Genomic DNA, 17,656 nt, shown 5'->3' with positions numbered 1-17,656 from the left:
TTTTTTAAAATGTTTTTTTTTTTTCAGCTGGGAGAATGTAGGTTTAGGTATATAGGTCATAAGTAGATATAGCAGATATACCTGACTTCTGGGTGCTATTTTCTTTTTTTGTTTACCAAAGTGGGCGGCTGTCTCACTGTCTGCAGAGTGTTGCTGGTTACACAGGGAGATACACTATCCCGCAATGCAAACCTGTGGGACCAATAAACTATCTGTTAGACAGCTCAGTCCTGCACAGTGAAGGGGGTGGCCGAGTGTTTGAAAGGCAGGAGAGGCTTCCATTTCAGCTATGTCCCCTGCAGTCAGATACCCAAGATAGGTATCACTCATGCCTCCACCCAACCCTGGTCATCAGAACTATGGAAAGTGAACAGTCATAGGGTGGCACAGACAGTAACAGAAACCTACAGTAGCTTCAGCCCTTTGCTCTATGCAAAACTAAACCACTGTTAGATTAAGTTTTATGGCTTACTTATCTGAAAATGCAAAATGGATAAAAATAGGGAAAAGAAAAAACACTTCAAACTGCCAATATTTCACTCTTTACAATGTGCCCCATACTTTGGTTGAAATGCAGATTACAGCCAGTAGGTGGCACTGTTGTATCTCCCAAGGTTGATAGTGATTGGGTAAAGCTTTCCATATGGAATATGGCAGGAAGAGGATTTGTGATTTCAGGATTTATTATTATTTTATTGGCTTGTGCTAAGGACTTTTTTGTTTTTTTTCACCTTGTTTTGAAGGTCCTGGCCATGTCACAAGACCCTCTCCAAACCTCAACATGACCCCCCCCCCTGTACAGCAGGCACACTCTAGCACAACAGTGGAGTTGATTCAAGCTGATCACTCAGGAAAGTGAATTATCACCTTGAAAAGAAATGTTTGTATAAAGTTAGGCTATGTCTAAGTCGTATACTAGCATCTCTGGATGCATAGCTGGCCATTGATTTGCATGGCTTTATCCACTATTCTAAAATGAATAGTGCCTGTAATATTTGGGTTGGTAATGAAAGTGAATCATGCAAATTTTATGATGAGAGAGGGGAAGAGTTAAACATTTCTATTAAGTTTTTTTCCTGCTTGTAACCCTATTAAGGAGATTTCCCCTAAATTCCTTTCTTTGTGATACCCATCCAAGAGATAGGAATGTGGTTATCACCAGGACAGGAAGGCACGGACCGCAACAAAAATAATGTCAGCTCCTTTTCCCATTCTGTTCAGCTTTTGTTGTTGCCCCCTGTTCCTGTCTGAGTACATTTCTACAATAGGTATAAATCAATATAAACCGAACAGGGTTTGTCCCCTTCCCAGTCTTATCCAGAAGTAAAATGACATTAGGTGTTTAAGCTGAACTCTGAGCTGTTGTAAAATACACAAATAATTGCAGCTATGTTACCATTATTACATGAATAAATGTATTTTTTAATACAAGCAGTGCATCTGAACTTGGCCTGATATACACCTCCTGCAGTCCCTGTACAGCAGGGCTCAGATTTGGGGGAGGACAACACAGCTCAAGGAGCCTGGATTGTAAGCTCCTCGGGGCAGGGACCTCTCCTCCTCCTGTGTCACTGTCTGCATCTGTCCATCATTTGCAACCCCTATTTATTGTACAGCACTGCATGATATGTTGGCGCTATATAAATCCTGTGTAAAATTATTAAAAAGGAGTACAGTGAGGTAAAGAAGTATTTGGTCCCCTGCTGATTTTGTACGTTTGTCCTCTGATAAAAAAATGACCAGTCTATAATTGTATTAGTAGGTTTATGTAGCTGTGAGAGACAGAATAACAACAAAAGAACCCTCAAAAACCCAGTGCTCAAAAGTCAGAGCTTGATGTGCATTGTAATGAGTGAAGTAAGTATTTGATCCCCTATCAACCAGCAAGACTGAAGGTGACAACAGTTGGCGTGATAATTACCGGAACGGAAGAAACACAAAATAACTGTCAATCTCCCTCGGTCTGAGGTTCCATGCAAGATCTCCCCTCGTGGAGTTGCAATGATCATGAGAACGGGGACGAAGCTACCCAGAACTACGGGGGGGGGGGGGGGGACTTGTCAATGATCTCAGGGCAGCTGGGACTATAGTCACCATTAAAGCAATTGCTAACACACTGTGCCGTGAAGGCCTGAAATCCTGCAGAGCCCGCAAGGTCCCCCTGCTCAAGACAGCACATGTACAGGCCAGTCTGCAGTTTGCCAATGAACATCTGAAAGATCCAGAGGAGAACTGGGTGAAAGTGTTGTGGTCGGATGAGAGCAAAATTGAGCCCAAGAATACCATCCCCACCATCAAACATGGAGGTGGACACATTATGCTTTGGGGGTGTTTTTCTGCCAAGAGGACAGGACACCTTCACCACATTGAAGGGACAATGGACGGGGTCATGTACCGTCAAATCTTGGTTGAGCACCTCCTTCCCTCAGCCAGGGCATTGAAAATGGGTGGTGGATGGGTATTCCGGCATGACAATGACCCAAAACACACGGCCAAGGCAACAAAGGAGTGGCTCAAGAAGAAGCACATGAAGGTCCTGGAGTGTCCTAGCCAATCTCCAGACTGGTTGATAGGGGATCAAATACTTGTTTCATTCATTACAACGCACATCAAGCTCTGACTTTTGAGCACTGGGTTTTTGAGGGTTCTTTTGTTCTTAATCTGTCTCTCACAGCTACAATAAATCTACCAATACAATTATAGACTGGTCATTTCTTTGTCAGAGGACAAACGTACAATATCAGCAGGGGATCAAATACTTTTTTCCCTCATTGTATACCAGTTGGGGGATAGAGCAGCATTACAGAGAGGTGAGCCAATCATGCTACTGCTATTTCTTTCATTGACCAATCATAGGTTGGGGGAGGGACAAGACCTGTAAGTAAACCATACCTGCGACAGAGCAAGAATGAGGTTTTAATGCTCTGCCTTGGGTTTTTCTAGCAGAGCTGTGTAGATCTGAACACTGAATGGATAAAGATGCAAATCCTCTAAAGTCCAGTTTTAAGGTTTGCTAGACGTCTTTTTGCTTCCTTTTACCCCACCTCTAGGTTTTACGCCCTTTTTTAAAATAAACCCATCCAACAAAACACAAGTACCAAGCCGTGTGTACAATAAGCTGACAATTTATTTTTGTACAATAGACTTTTTTTTATATATATATTTATACGTTATTTAAAACACTTGAAGACTGAAAAAAGTTGATACTTCAAAGCCTTTAAAAATTGTCTGCTGTACATTGTACAACATTGATCTAGTCCCTGTATAGGAATGTATGTACAGAAAACGTCTGCAAAGATTCACCCCACACACAGCATCGCATTACCCATCTCAGTTGCTGAACATTAGCTGAACATGTAAAAAAAAATAATAATAAAACCAAAAAAAAATTGGATCGCACAAAGTTAAAATGAACAACCCCAGACAAAAGTCATGAAAACACATACATGAGATCACTTTTGATTGGGTCAAATTTTAAAAAAATCCTTTTAGTGTTTATTGTAAAATTTAAAGTGCATCTAAACCCTCCACCACTCAAAAAAAAATTTGCAGGTGACCAGTCCTTAGATGCGAAGGCTTCATTAATTTTCTTATTCGGTCTTTCTGCCTATTTATAAAATATTCCCCCAGCCAAATTCTCTGAAATTCACTGGTGGTGGTTGTATTTTTCTACAGGTTTCCTATTAAAACAATGACTAGTTCTGCCACCTAGTGGCCAATCGTCAAAAGTGCACAGCTGTCACAATAGGAAAGATTAGGAGACAAATTTTAAGAGGAAATAATTTATAAATATTGCCAGAGTGACAACACTGACTCGCTGCATTGTCTCTGCTGGGGAGCAGCGTTGTCACCTTAGAACAGGAAGTCAGGTAACTTTCTGTTTTCAGTACAGCATTGTCAGCTAACTACAGGAACTCATGAGCTTAATGATTTTATTGCAAGATAAACACGTAATTTGCACAGATAAAATATTTTCAATTGTATATTTAAAAGACCAAATAAGTCAATGTACACATGTAGGACTACTGTCAATGGAAACAACATTTTATGATTGTTTTCAGTGGCAGATGGATGAACGAGTGCTGTTCTGTTCTATGGGGAGGGTGAGATGAGTAAGTAGCACCCAGCTGTGCTCTTCTCTATAGGAGTGAACAGTGGTAACTTTCAACTGGTTGTTCATCAATCCACTGGGACGGACTGCTGTACACAAGTCAGATTTTCACCTGAGATGAACAGACAATACATTTATGTGTATGCCAGTCTTTCCCAACCTTTCATGGCACATATTTTACATTGGAAAAATCCCCTGGCACATAATCAAGTTAATCAGCTATCTGCTGCCATCTAGTGGAAGAAATGTGAAGTGCTGGTCAGGTATTCATATCCTTGTTCCATTTTTTGTCATGTGACCTACGTACGTGTTTCAGCTTTTTGCTGGAGTTGCCCTTTCAGTGTAAAACACATACCCTCTGCACAAAATGTAAAAGCAGCTTTCAGGTTTAATAAATCTTTCAATTTTGAAAGGAAAAAAAAAAAGTGGTATACATTCACAATTTATTGGAACCTAGCAGATTGTAGCTACTGCTAAACAGCTTTATTTACATCCAACTTAGAAATAGAAAATACATTTTCTTGAGATATATATATATATATATATATATATATATATATATATATACATACATATATATATATCTCATTTTTTTAAACACTTACAAAATGACAAATCTCCAGAATTTCAACTCAAACCCACAATTGTTTTCCTTTATTTTTTTAAAAAAGTATTTTTTATTTTTTACCTGCATTATTTTTTTTTTTTAAACGTTCTTTACACAAGTCTTCTGTAGTAATCTTTTTATTTAACTTTCAGGCGTATAAAAAATTGGCTTACGTCTAATAAAGCTTACCATGATCTGCGGCCTGCAAGTAGAAAACATTGACGTGGGATTTTTTTTGTGTTTTATGTTGTTTTTAAAAATGTCATCAATTGCAACTCACGGAGTCAAAGAATTTGTTGTTAACATTCTTTTTGTAATGGATTTAAAGCAAATGTTGGCAAGTTGGTTAAAAGAAAAGCTTAAATTGGTTTAAAGAAAAAGTTCGGCTACTTATGAAACCAAGCAGGAAGATCGGAAAAGTCAAAGAAAAGTCTTTGTTTCTGGTCAGTCACTTAAAGTTTTGAAGAAAGCAAAGGCAGCCTCCATGTTTGCCCCATGGCCAGTTCCCGTTAATGTATAAGATTGCTTTTATTCTTTATTTCCTGCCCCCCATCATTCTCAATGGTAGTACTGACCTCATATGGACCAAGTTCTCCTTCCTATGGTTTTCCTAGGAATGGGCAGTGTTCATGTTCATTTTCTTATTTGGTCATTCTGCCGGTAGCACTTCGTATCTTAGGGCCCTATTTATAAAATATTCCCCCAGCCAAATTCTCTGAAATTTGCTGGTGGTGGTCATATTTTTCTACAGGTCTCCTTTTAAAACAATGACGAGTTCTGCCACCTAGTGGCCAATTATCAAAAATGCACAGATGTCATTATAGTAAATAATTAGGAAAGAAACACATTTTATGGGCAAACGGAATAATTTATCAATATTGCCTTTGAAGGGACAACACTGACTTGCTGTATTGTATCTGCTGGGGAGCAGCGTTGTCACCTTAGGACTGGAAGTCAGGTAACTTTATGATTTCAGTACAGCATGATCAGCTAACTACACAAAGCTATGAGCTAGAGTTAGAGTTAGAAGACCAAAAAAGGCCCAAATAAGTCAATGGATACATGTAAGATCACTGTCGTTAGAAAGGATTTTTCATGATTTATTCTCAGTGGTAGTACTGACCTCAGTTGGACCAAGTTCTCCTTCCTTTGTTTTGCCTAGGACTGGGCAATGTTCATGGCCTCTCTGTGATCAAGTTACGGCCTTGTCCTTGATGATCTTGATGGCCTTAACCCGCAGATAAAGTCAGTTGTTTTCTATGTTGGCCGGCCTTTGAGATTCCATGACCACCAAAGTGGACCCAAACACCACCCGGCCTCAGACTGACAAACTCAAAATCTACGTGATATTCTTTAGTATCTGTAATCTATAATACCATTGGGAAATGTAATGAGGTGTACCGGAAGTGAATAGAATTTTATGAAAAATGGATTTCCATCCATCAGTGGCTTGTTCAGCTCTACCTGAATATTTTGTGTAGTGACCATTCCCTTCACTCTATAACTGCTGTATGTTGGCCGGCCTTTGAGAACTCATGGCCACCAAAGTGGACCCAAACACCACCAGGCCTCAGACACACTACCTTAAAAACAATTTGATTTTCTTTCGTATCTAAATTGGGAAATTTAATGAGGTGGGCTGGAAGTAAATTGAATTTTTTGAAAAGTGGATTTCAGAAGCTAAAGGTGGAGTCTGCGGGCCTTAAACGCCAATTGACATAAGCACAGCTAATTTAGAAGTGATTCAACTAATGCAGCTGTACATTTTCCTGAATTACAGCTATGTTTTACCTAAATTTGTGTAGTCGCCATTCCCTTAACTTTGCAACTCTTGTCTATTGGCCAGCCGTGGGAACCCATGGCCACCAAAGCGGACCCAAACACCACCAGGCCTCAGAGTCCCTCAAAACCAATTTGATATTCCTTAGTATCTGTGATCTAAATTACCATTGGGAAAGTTGATGAGCTCTAGTGAAGGTAAATTGAATTTACGAATAGTGAATTTCCATCCATCAGAGGCTAAAGGTGGAGTCCGAAGGCCATAAATGCTGCCTGACATAACTATAGCTAACTTAAAAAGTGATTTAACTCATGCAGATGGAAATTAGAGCTCATGTTTATCTAAAAAAATGAATTCCCATCACTTTGTAACTGTTTTACTGATGGACGGTGGTGACGCAGGTCAAATAATTGGAAGGACCTTGGGAGTTTTGGCTGTCTGACCACAAAACAACTTGTCAAGGGTTAACTTGTACCTTAAACTTGCTAAGAAATTGTTTTTTGTTTAAATCTAAGTTGCTGCATTTGTAAACCCTGCTGCGGGTCTTGTCCTGCCAAGTCTCTTAACACAAGGAAAGATTGGGTCCAACATGGCAGTCTGATCACAATATGTTGGTCAAGGAATGCTTTGCACCATTTATAGACAATTAAAGGTTGTGTTGATAAGTCGCAGCTTTTGCCAACCATGCCGGGCTAAATCAGGATGTACATTGTTCCCTTCCTAAATGTTGTACCTTTGGAAACGGTCCACTGAGTATTTTTAGGAGTAGTAGGCCCTGGTCACTTGCCTGGAATGACAAGGCCAATCTGGAACAATAAAGTCCCCAGTTGCTTATTTGTTCCAGGTCAGTAACTCAAAGTGTTCAAGAAGATCTGCCACCCAGCATAAAGACGTCAATAACAGAAATCTACACTTTGGATAACCTGCTATTCTATTGATACCATTGTGCCCATCTGCCCACTGGCCACCATAACTACAAGTGAAATAATAAGAAGGATCTGAAGTCCTCAATTGCCCATTTATTGCTTTTTGGATGTCATGAAGGTTTGATATAATTTACTGAAACCTAAAACAAGCATGGAGAAATACCAAATTCTATCATGGTAGGAGATTACGGTTATTCTCTACCGAAAAGATCACACAGGAGTAAAAGAATATCTGTTTAACCCAAAACCTCATCCAACATGGCTGTTACCTGCATGCAGATGGTAAGTAAAGGGGCAGAGTGCTTACTAATGCGAATGAGAAAAATTGGGTGGCTTTGCGAAAGTTTAACCTAACTATGGGCACGTCACTAAATGTTTGGTGATTTAGGTACATTCAAAGGTGTATTTGGTGCTTTGCAATGGTTTTAAATGGCTTCTGAGCCTTGGCTGCAGCGTGCAACATTTATATTGAATGGCAATAAAAATCAATCCATTTAAAGTTGATACATGTATACCTAACCTGTCTGTGTTGCTCATGCCGTGCACAGCCTCCCTAGAGAATTCCTGCTCATCTGCATTATCGGATCTGCCGCTTCTGCTCTGCTAGTCAGCTCACTGTTCTAATTAGCGCTGCTGGGATTTTCCGTGTCGTGTGATTACCTTAGATGACCTGGCGATGGCAAGAAGCCAACATCTGATGCAGGAAGTGACCGGGCTTGTTACCTATTTTCCACACGTGTCCTGAGCAGAGGTTATTCCATAGTGCGGTGTACATATAACAAAACTGATACTTTTCATTTACCAATAAAGTACTGACCCACTGCAAAAAAATGCTGCAAGGTGAGCGGGTTTTTAGCAACACTAGTGGAGGCAAAATCGGAATCGGAGTCTACTTTTCTGAAAGTGGTTTGATCCAACCATAAAACAATCTAAAATAAATTTAGGTAACTTTATTGCATTTCCCTGATAGCCCCAATATTTTAAAGAATTTAAAGTGGAACCAAAGGTAAAAAAAACAGGAAGGTTTTTTTATTGCAGAAGGGACAGGCAAGGGAAATTGTATTTTCCCTTTGCATTGCACGAGAATAAAAAAAAAAAAAAATAATATGGAAAATCGTTGTAAGCAGGTATCAAAAATACTTGAATTCCAGTTCTGTTACCTATTTATGGAGATATAAGGTCAGTCGTGAGCGGTTCTCCTATTATATTGCTTTATCTGTACATTCCTTCACCTCCATGTTCCATATTTATATGGTTCCATATTCCATGGTTTATATTCCGGAGCAGCCTTGGTCCCTAATGGCAATTTGTAGGATAGAAAAGCTTTGCATTGAGATGGGAGAAAGATCTAATTGTGGAATCGTCATGTGAAATAGTTACCGTGGCAACAGCTGCAGAGATAAATGGGTGAAGCGGGCCCAGCCATGAATGCATTTCAATGTTAATCTTGCTTGTTCTGAAACAATAGCCTGCCTTGATGGAGATGACCTTTTTAAATATCAAGGTGGTCTGGTTCACCCTGGTTTCTGCAGAAGAAACCTTGTCCATCATGGTGCCCCCTCTGCTCCACCAGACCACAGCCAAAACAATTGGGCATATGGGATAGGCATAAAGCCCGCTGCCCGATATGCATAATTGGGCATATTGGGTAGTGGGATTTATGGGGGCTGCAACTAAGCATGCTGAAATAAAGGTGTATTAAATAGTGGGTATGCACAGAATATTCTGGTGTTTGTGAAGCAGGGTCCATTATCCTCCAATGTGTCTTTAGGGCTATCCAAGAATTCAGCAAGGAGAGATCCTACCCTGTCTGGATGGACGATTGTACAACTAGAACTAGAAAATATTAAAGGGATGAGGTTCAATTTGCTATTTCTGGAAACATATGTGCATCCAAATACTGCCACTAAGTACCATGCAGTTTGCAAGATAAACATTTGCTGTGAGCCTGTTCTTTAAGTACATAGCCAGTAACATTCCTATTGGCTGGGGGTTGTCAGGTGAGGTTTCATCCATGACAACTATCAGCAAATAGGAAAGCTGTTAGTTGTGTACCTTAGCAATGGGCTCGCTGCTGATATTTGCAACGCAAGGTAACATCAGTTTCTTTTCCATGTAAATCAAGTTTGCCAAAGCAGTTGCAAGTCAGTGATTGGTACCTGTTTGCCTAGAATTTAGCAGATTCGCCCAACTGGTAAAACCCCTACCACCTAAAATCTAATCAAGTGAAACAACAGGGAGTGAGTATTTGAAGTGAGCCAATTCTAAAATCTTAGTAAATCTCCTTACCAGGAATACAACAACCTTAGGCAAGTCTTGTGATCCAGACACCCCTAGCAGGTCCAAAGTCTCCACTATACTAACAGTAAAACTTGGCCAAGAACAAACCTTTGGCCCTCTACTGTACAAGGAAGAAGCAGCAGCATAGCAAAGAGTCTGCAGTCTCCTCCTCCAAGCACATGTGCACTGAAATTGTTTCTTATTGGCTACCATAGCACCTTCTTCCACCATTGCATGCATGTGCACAGCATTATAGGCAAATATGAAGAGAGGTACCCATATTATCTGCCTACACCAATACTAGCTAAATACACTACCTAAAAAAAACTAAACTATTTTTTGGAACAGAACTCCTGTTGGGAGAAGGAAAGCAAGCAGCCCACAGCTGTCTGGTACTGCAAAAGATTTCAATCACTTTTATTTAAAATATGTCACAGAAGCATCAAAGCATGAAAAAATATCTTATGAATAAACAGAGCCAAAAAGGGGAGCAGGGGATAAAGGGGAATAAAAGGAGGTGGTAAGGGAGTGGTCACATGCCATCAAAAATAGCTAACAGTCCTCTAAACTCCATCTTGCACTAACATTAAAAAAATCTAAATGTATTTAATAAACATTAAATAAATGGAGTTTGAACATTCATATGAACAGAGTTCGCACATTGGTGACAATCATATCAAAATATCACATCGATGAAATGATAAAAGATGAATGATATGCGTAATATGTTGGCGCTATATAGATACTGTTTATTATTATTAATAATAATAATAATAATAATAATAATAATAATTGTTGTGGGATGCTAGGCAGGTCATTTAGCACCAACTATACTTTGGGGGGGGGTAAAATTTTGAATAAATTGTACAGCGCAAAGTGCCGGGGTTCACCACACAATTTAGTGCGTCCCATAAGTATGAAAGGGGCCAGGTTTTATACCAAATGCTTTTTGGGATTTATTAATATGGCATATTGCAAGTTGGACCCTAATGGTTGATGTGGAACTCCAGGCAAACAAAAGCACTCAGAACATGGGACATCAGACGTTGATGGAGGACAGAAGATTTTATAATGAAACTAATGCTATGTTCAGACTGGGCAGTGAGCATTTTGGGGAACGGCTTTTCTACATGTAGCGTCCCACCCATGGCAGCCCATAGAGAATGATTGGGGGCAGGAAAAAAACAGTTCAATTGGGCAAAGTACCAGCCACCAGGATCTGCGTGGGAATGCTTGTTCCTGCCACGGGTCTGAACCTGCCTTAAGAAAATAAGGCATATTGTTACAAAAAAACACAAAGTCTTATACAATTCTAAACCGAAATTTGAAACAATACTAAGCTATTGCTTCTAAATTAACATCAGTGTTGCCAGCTTGCCAGTTGGCCTTTGGGTTACCTATCAGGTCAGATAAGCAGCTCAATGGTCAACTGGCTTGCATTAAAACCTGACCACTGCTAATTCCACTTGTTATCATACTGCAGCAGGAAGTGCTGTTACTTTTAGGATCTCTGGGCAAGAAACAGATTAATCATACAAATTTAATTAAGTACATTCTAAACAAAAAGCCACATGCTTAAAATGAACAGTGTTTATATACCCTTCGGATTGTCTTAACATGGGGTAATAATAACAAAATAAATAACCTTATTTTTAATAGGGCTGGAATGATCTTCTTTGCTTTTCTGGGGGTCAGTATTACTAAGATTGAGAAAAATCTAATTTATTTGGTACAAGTTACATTCCCATCCATAGTTGCAGTTCTCGTTGTCACCTGCATGCTTACTCAAGTTTAGGAAAATCAGCGGATTGCCTATTCATTATCCAATCAGCAGATTAGTAACACCTAAAATATAAATCTGAAATATGTCATGGGAAAAGTGTGTGGGTAAGGCAATGTTCACACTGGCCATAAAGTTGCAATGCATTTGCTGCTCCTCATGCCAGTAAACCACTGCCTCCAGGGGAATCTATGTGCAGCTTCTCCCGGTGACAGCCCCATACAGAATTAATGGGGGCGGCAGTGAGCGGTACCACCAGCTGTCAGATGGGCAGATGATGCTTCTTAAGAACCAGCGCTGTGGTGTGAATGACCAAGAGGCTGGCAAAGTGCCAGGTGCCAGGAGCCACATGGGATCCTGAAGGTTTGAAGACTAGCTGAACAGATTTAAAACTTGCAGGTAAAATACATATGTATATAAACCTAATATATAAATAAACCCTACAGAAATCATGGCAGGATCACCAGGTAATATTAAAAAAAGCTGCAGATTCAGATGTTAACACCATTTTGAGATTTTACTGATCGGGTTACTGTTTGCCTGGAATTCTCCATTTATTGACAATCAATGAAAAGTGGATTATAAAAGCACAGTCTGTATCAATATCAAAGTCATCTTATTGCACACTGAGTGTCATAAACATAACTAGAAGAAAAGCTAAAAACAGAATAAAGACTGAAATCGCAATTGTTCTTCAGAAGGACTATAAATGAATAAAGTTTGGGCTCGGGGATGTAAAACTGCAGGATACATTTCCACTCCATTTTTTTATTCCATATTGAATCTGATCTCATGCAAGTAGAAACTGGAAGAAGAACTAACAATGGAATGAAGACTGAATAAGGCTGCAAGCTTAAAAAACATCATAAAAGGATCAAAGCCACATTCAATAATGTGATGACTTCCAGTCTTTAGCCCTGCTGAGAAGGAATAAAAACATCCATGTGCACATACCCTAAATGATACAAGCCTGCTTGTTTATTTTCTACAGGTAACATTCAGAATGAGCTCCACTCCTTGCAGACTGATGGACTGTGACAATTATAAGTGATGGCCACTGCAGCACGTGGAACGTCTGAAAATGATGGTTTTGTAGGCCAAGTGAATGTTAATGTATTGGATGGAAGGAAAATAGAGATCAAACAATAACACGCTTGGTTTAATTTCCTGGCCTATATTCGAAAAATGACAGCTGGAATCTGAATCCACTCTGACGATTCTATATATCATTATACTTTTGAAGAAGACATCTACGAGGGCATGTCATTGTCTTCTAATGGCAACGTTAGAAGAGACACTAAAAACCCAAGTGATGGTGTCTCAATTTCTTGATGGAGACTTAAAAATACAGAACAAACAAATGATTGAGGAGTCCAAAAGCAGCCCAGTGACACCTTCCCCATGTCCTATTAGTAAGCAGTGAGGAACCAAGCAACTGCACAGAAAACTCAACCTTCGTTTGTCCAAAAACCACACGAAGGTCAATGGATGATTGAACTAGCTGAACATTGTCAGGTTTTAGAGGTAAAATCCAGACATTTGTAACAGTTAAATCATTTTTTTTTCAGAGGATGGACTTGACACTGTTGGGTTGATATCCATTAAGTCTGGTCTCCACTGGCTTTTTTGGAGCATATCCCAAAGCTTTCCATTGAACGTAACTGAACGATGACCATGGTTGCTTTAGCTTTGCTTTAATTTCAATGCAGCATGCATTTTCGCCCTATGGCAATTCCATGTTTCCATTGAGGTTCTGAAGTTTAAGCAAAACTGAAACATGCCGCCATTTGCTTCCTCTGCAGCCTCAAGCTTTCACAAAGCCAGTGTAGACAAGACCTTCAAGAGATTGCTCTTACGTTCTGTATCACCAAGAAGGGATTGAGGGTTAAGCTCCCCAGTTGGAGAACATCAACTAAACTCTTCCCATCTCCATCCAAAGATAACTTTGGCTGGGCTTCCAATTTCTTATATTCGAGTTCAATAAAAATAATTAAAATGGACCATCTAAAACAGCTAGAAGCAAAATTATTTTGGCAAGAACATGGGTTCTTCATGGTTTGGATGGTCAAAAGAAGTATAGGTAGGCAGTGCTATTTTGGAACTCAATATAGATTAGAATGCCTTTGTTATCGGAAGTTACACTTTCTTCTATAGGCAGTAGAAAATAGAGTGATTGTCCAAGGAATTTATATGACAGAGGCTGATGAGGTCCCCCCAATTGGCAGCTGCTTATCTGGGATTTGGTTTTGTTTTCTTCTTGATTGATTGACAGTATTGCTAGTAGAACAGACTGAACTGGGTTCTTTTGTCAGCCCTATTGAGTGTGTCTGGACATCCCATTGGCTACAGATGGGTTTTGTCACAGCCAATCAAGTTGCAGAGAATGAAGCTGAATCTGTTATTGAAGCACATTGAATTGGCTTTTTTTTTACCAAAGGCTTCAGCTAAAAAAGCAACTTTTGTCCGTATCTCTGGATACCCCACTATAAAAATACTAAACATATATTTAGATGACATCCATTCAGAGTAACTCTTACTTTTCTTTTTTTTTTTTTTTCTTCAAATTAAATAAACCGCATTAATTCTATACATTTAAAGTGTTTTCCATAAGGCATAAGTATCTATTTCATATATAAAAAAGGGAATATTAATTCAGCGTACATCTTTAATAAATAACTTTCTTATCAATTTCTTTGTTCATTACGAAAATATGATTTTGTAATTATTATTTTTTTCGTATATAAGTCAAAATATGACTTGCGTTTCCTTCTAAGTTGTTTTTTTTTATGTTCTATATAAAAGGCATATACAACATTGAGGCAGTGCTTGGTGGTGATTTTCGGGTACCAGTAGAGCGTCTTGTGTGCTTTCACGCTGTCAAAACTAGGAGATCCGCTTTGGGAAGAAAAAACATTTTTTTTTATAAAACTGCACCACTGTTCAGCCCAAGCCTCAGGCTAAATGATTAAATCTAATACATTGTTATCCAAGTAAAGTTTTTTTTTCATACGTATATCGTGAACGTCTGTCCGTCAATAATAACATAGCATCTACATTTGGCACTGCTCTTTGCCATTGATCCAGCAATTGGCAAAAACGAAGAAAAGAGAGAAAAAAAAGAGGACCTGTCTAACGGATATTGTCACTGTTTATAAAAAATATTTAGACAGCAAGCTCACGTTGAATTACAAGGTCTACCGTTGTATGAAAACTCTTCAAGAGCGCGACGGCCTTTTCGTGCTCCATATTTACAAAACTGTGTCCGTTGGCCTGAAATACAGAGAAGAGAGAATGGTCAGAGGATGTGTTACAAAGTTTGTTCTTTCTTTTAATAGAGTATTTGTAAAGCCAAAACTGTTTTACATTTTGGACAGCCAATGTAAGGTCTTTAGGTTTGGAAAGATTTGCCTTTTATTTGTCTTGGTTTGGAGCGGTTTGGAGGGATGTATACTTCATATGTATATTTTATACTTCTAAATGGGCTCTATTATTAAAAAAGTAAATTTGACATTCCCTGGAGAATCAATTACAGGGAGACCCCGGGTTACATACGAGATAGGAACTGTAGGTTTGTTCTTAAGTTGAATTTGTATGTAAGTTGGAACAGGTACATTATTTTAATAAATGCAATTAGGACAGATGTTTGTCTCAACATATTATTAGGCAGTGAGGTGTCAGTTACTGTATAAAACCCTCACTGTGAGTTAATCACAAACAAAGCAAAAAAACTTTATGGAGCCTAGACATTCATTAACTTTTGGAGCAAGCTGTGCTTTGAAATGCAAAAAGAAACAACTGTAGAGTTGTCATTAAAGAGTTAGAAGATGTTGCAGAAGAGCTCACTCTCAGCTGTGTTTTGCCCCCTCCCCCCCATCAAGCCTCTATCCTGCACAGGAACGAGAAGGGAAGCCCCGTTTGTATCTAGGAGTCGTCCGTATGTCGGATGACTTAAACTCAGGGACTATCTGTACTGCGATTGAAAACCATGGACCTGGAAGATTTTCACCAGGGAATGTATCAGGGAATGACAGATTCACTGCTTCATAAATAGACCCCTACTGAATCTCCAAGAAAGGAAGTAAAAGGGAAAATTGCTTTCTAACCCTTCACCACTTACAAAATTTACAAAAATGTTGGCTTGCCATACATTTTACAACAAAGGATAAAAGAAAATTGGTCTCTGAAGATTTGTCTATTTATATGACTTTATAAGAACGTTTTGGTTTTATATATATTTCAGGATATTTTCTTTTTATTATAAAATATATATTTTATTGCTTCTATTGGCATTGCAGAATAGAGAAAGACTGATTGATGTAAACCAGAACGCTAGGAAAGGTAGCACCAGTGATCCCTACGTCCCTACTTCTTTGACACTGATAAGGATTACAGAAGACACAGAAAAGTGCAACTCCAAAAGACACTAAAGCTATGTACAAAGTTTATAGTTTTGCCAATCAAAGCAATTTTTTGTAATTGGTTCAATTTATAGTAGAAAAAACGAACACTGAATATTTGTATATTTGTAATATTTATTCTTTAGGGAATTAAGATGGAATATTTTACATTGAACCATGCTTTATAAGGGTTTTTTTTACCTTCCTCTGGATCAACTGCATTTATAAGTTTCTATCTAGAATATGAAGGTTTTCTAGTATTTGTATTTTTTTTTCTATTGGTTCATCTTAATGGTCTGGTGTCTTTTTTTAACCTGATTATGTAACTATGTACATATATCATCTAGATCTAGATTAGGTTCTATGTCCACCATGTGGACGGCCATACAACATTGGGCGACTGCTTTACAGACACTCTAGAAAATGACAGTGGTCATCTCTGCTGGGTTATTTAGTGATCTGTACAACACTGGGGGACTTCTGTACACACGCTAGATTTTGCCACTGAGATGATCATTTGTTTCAGGAATAGTTATCTAATTAATTCACAAATTCATTTTCTCCTGTGAAGTGACAGGCTGGTGTACACATTCGACCAATGCATTATTCTTCACTTTACTGCAGCAGAATGAAGATTGTAGATGGGCCTGTTCATAGGAGTCCTTCATGTCTACATTATTGTGTATATGACATGGACATTTAGTGTTGGTTGTATTGGAGTTGGGAGATTTGCAAGAGTGAAAGCAGCGATATTAACACAATGAAACTGTTGGGGACTGTCCAACACAGGCACAACTGCAGGGTTGGGCAAGCACCCTCACTCCCTGAAATGGTTCAGGGATGGAAGGAAAAAACCCTGGAGCTCTCTTTCCCATCGTATCACATTGGTAGATATAGAAAAGATGGTGGTAAATAGGTAAATATGATTTCATTGAGTTCATCCATTACAAACTATAAATTGGTTCAGTTTATAATAATACCGGTAGTCCCCGGGTTACATACGAGATAGGGACTGTAGGTTTGTTCTTATATTGAATTTGTATGTAAGTCGGATCAGGTACATTATTTTAATAAATGCAATTAGGACAGATGTTTGTCTCAACATATTATTAGGCAGCATGGTGTCAGTTACTGTATAAAATCCTCACTGTGACTTAATGAATGCCTAGGCATAACGTTTTTCTTTTTTTTTTTGCTTTGTTTGTGATTAACGTCTGGAGCAAGCTGTGCTTTGATATGCAAAAAGAAACAACTACAGAGTTTGTCTTGGTCATTAGATCATTAAAATGTTACAAAAGAGTGCAAAACAGCTCAGACTTCTTCTGCTCCTTCCCCCCCATCAAGCCTCCATCCTGCACACGAGCGGGCAGGAAAGCCCTGTTCATATCTAGGAGTCATCCCTATGTCGGATGTTCCTAACTAAATGAGAAACCAAAAGTTTGTTGCCACCTGCCCATTAAGTGGAGAAGTGGACTGTTTACACAATTGTGTCCTGGTGGTAACATTTTGGTGAAGGACTCCTTCTGTTCCATCATAACTGTGCCCATGTGCAAACCCAACTGTACAAGGGCTTTGTTTAATGAGTTTGGAATGGTGGAAGTGGAGTGACCTACTGTACATGAAGACATGAAACCCTTCTAACCACTTCTGAGACTGAAGGTTGAAAATTAGATTGCTAGCCATATCTCTTCAACCAACATAAGTACAGGTAGTCCCTGCGTTAAGGACATCTGACATATGAACCACTCCTAGATACGAACGGGGCTTCCCTGCTC

At 39.0% G+C, this 17,656-nt stretch overlaps 1 protein-coding gene across 5 annotated transcripts in view; it reads right to left on the bottom strand.

Annotated features, from left to right (window-relative positions):
- Nucleotides 1-3,109: 3,109 nt before the first annotated feature.
- Nucleotides 3,110-17,656, bottom strand: part of LRRC7 (leucine rich repeat containing 7) — a 220,312-nt gene continuing 205,765 nt past the window's right edge. For 4 of the 5 annotated variants that reach the window (XM_072419460.1, XM_072419459.1, XM_072419462.1 and 1 more), the window contains one exon: nucleotides 14,664-14,754. Coding sequence is in view for 1 of the 5 variants with exons in the window: in XM_072419463.1 (XP_072275564.1) it covers nucleotides 14,647-14,754 (108 nt within the window). In the remaining 4 variants the exon portion in view is untranslated. Of the gene's footprint in view, nucleotides 14,755-17,656 lie in introns of all 5 variants that reach the window. The other variant, XM_072419463.1, reaches the window with a different exon arrangement.

Source organism: Pyxicephalus adspersus, chromosome 8, assembly GCF_032062135.1.
Source record: "Pyxicephalus adspersus chromosome 8, UCB_Pads_2.0, whole genome shotgun sequence".
NCBI classification, from domain to species: domain Eukaryota; kingdom Metazoa; phylum Chordata; class Amphibia; order Anura; family Pyxicephalidae; genus Pyxicephalus; species Pyxicephalus adspersus.
This window is presented reverse-complemented; position numbering and strand designations above follow the sequence as displayed.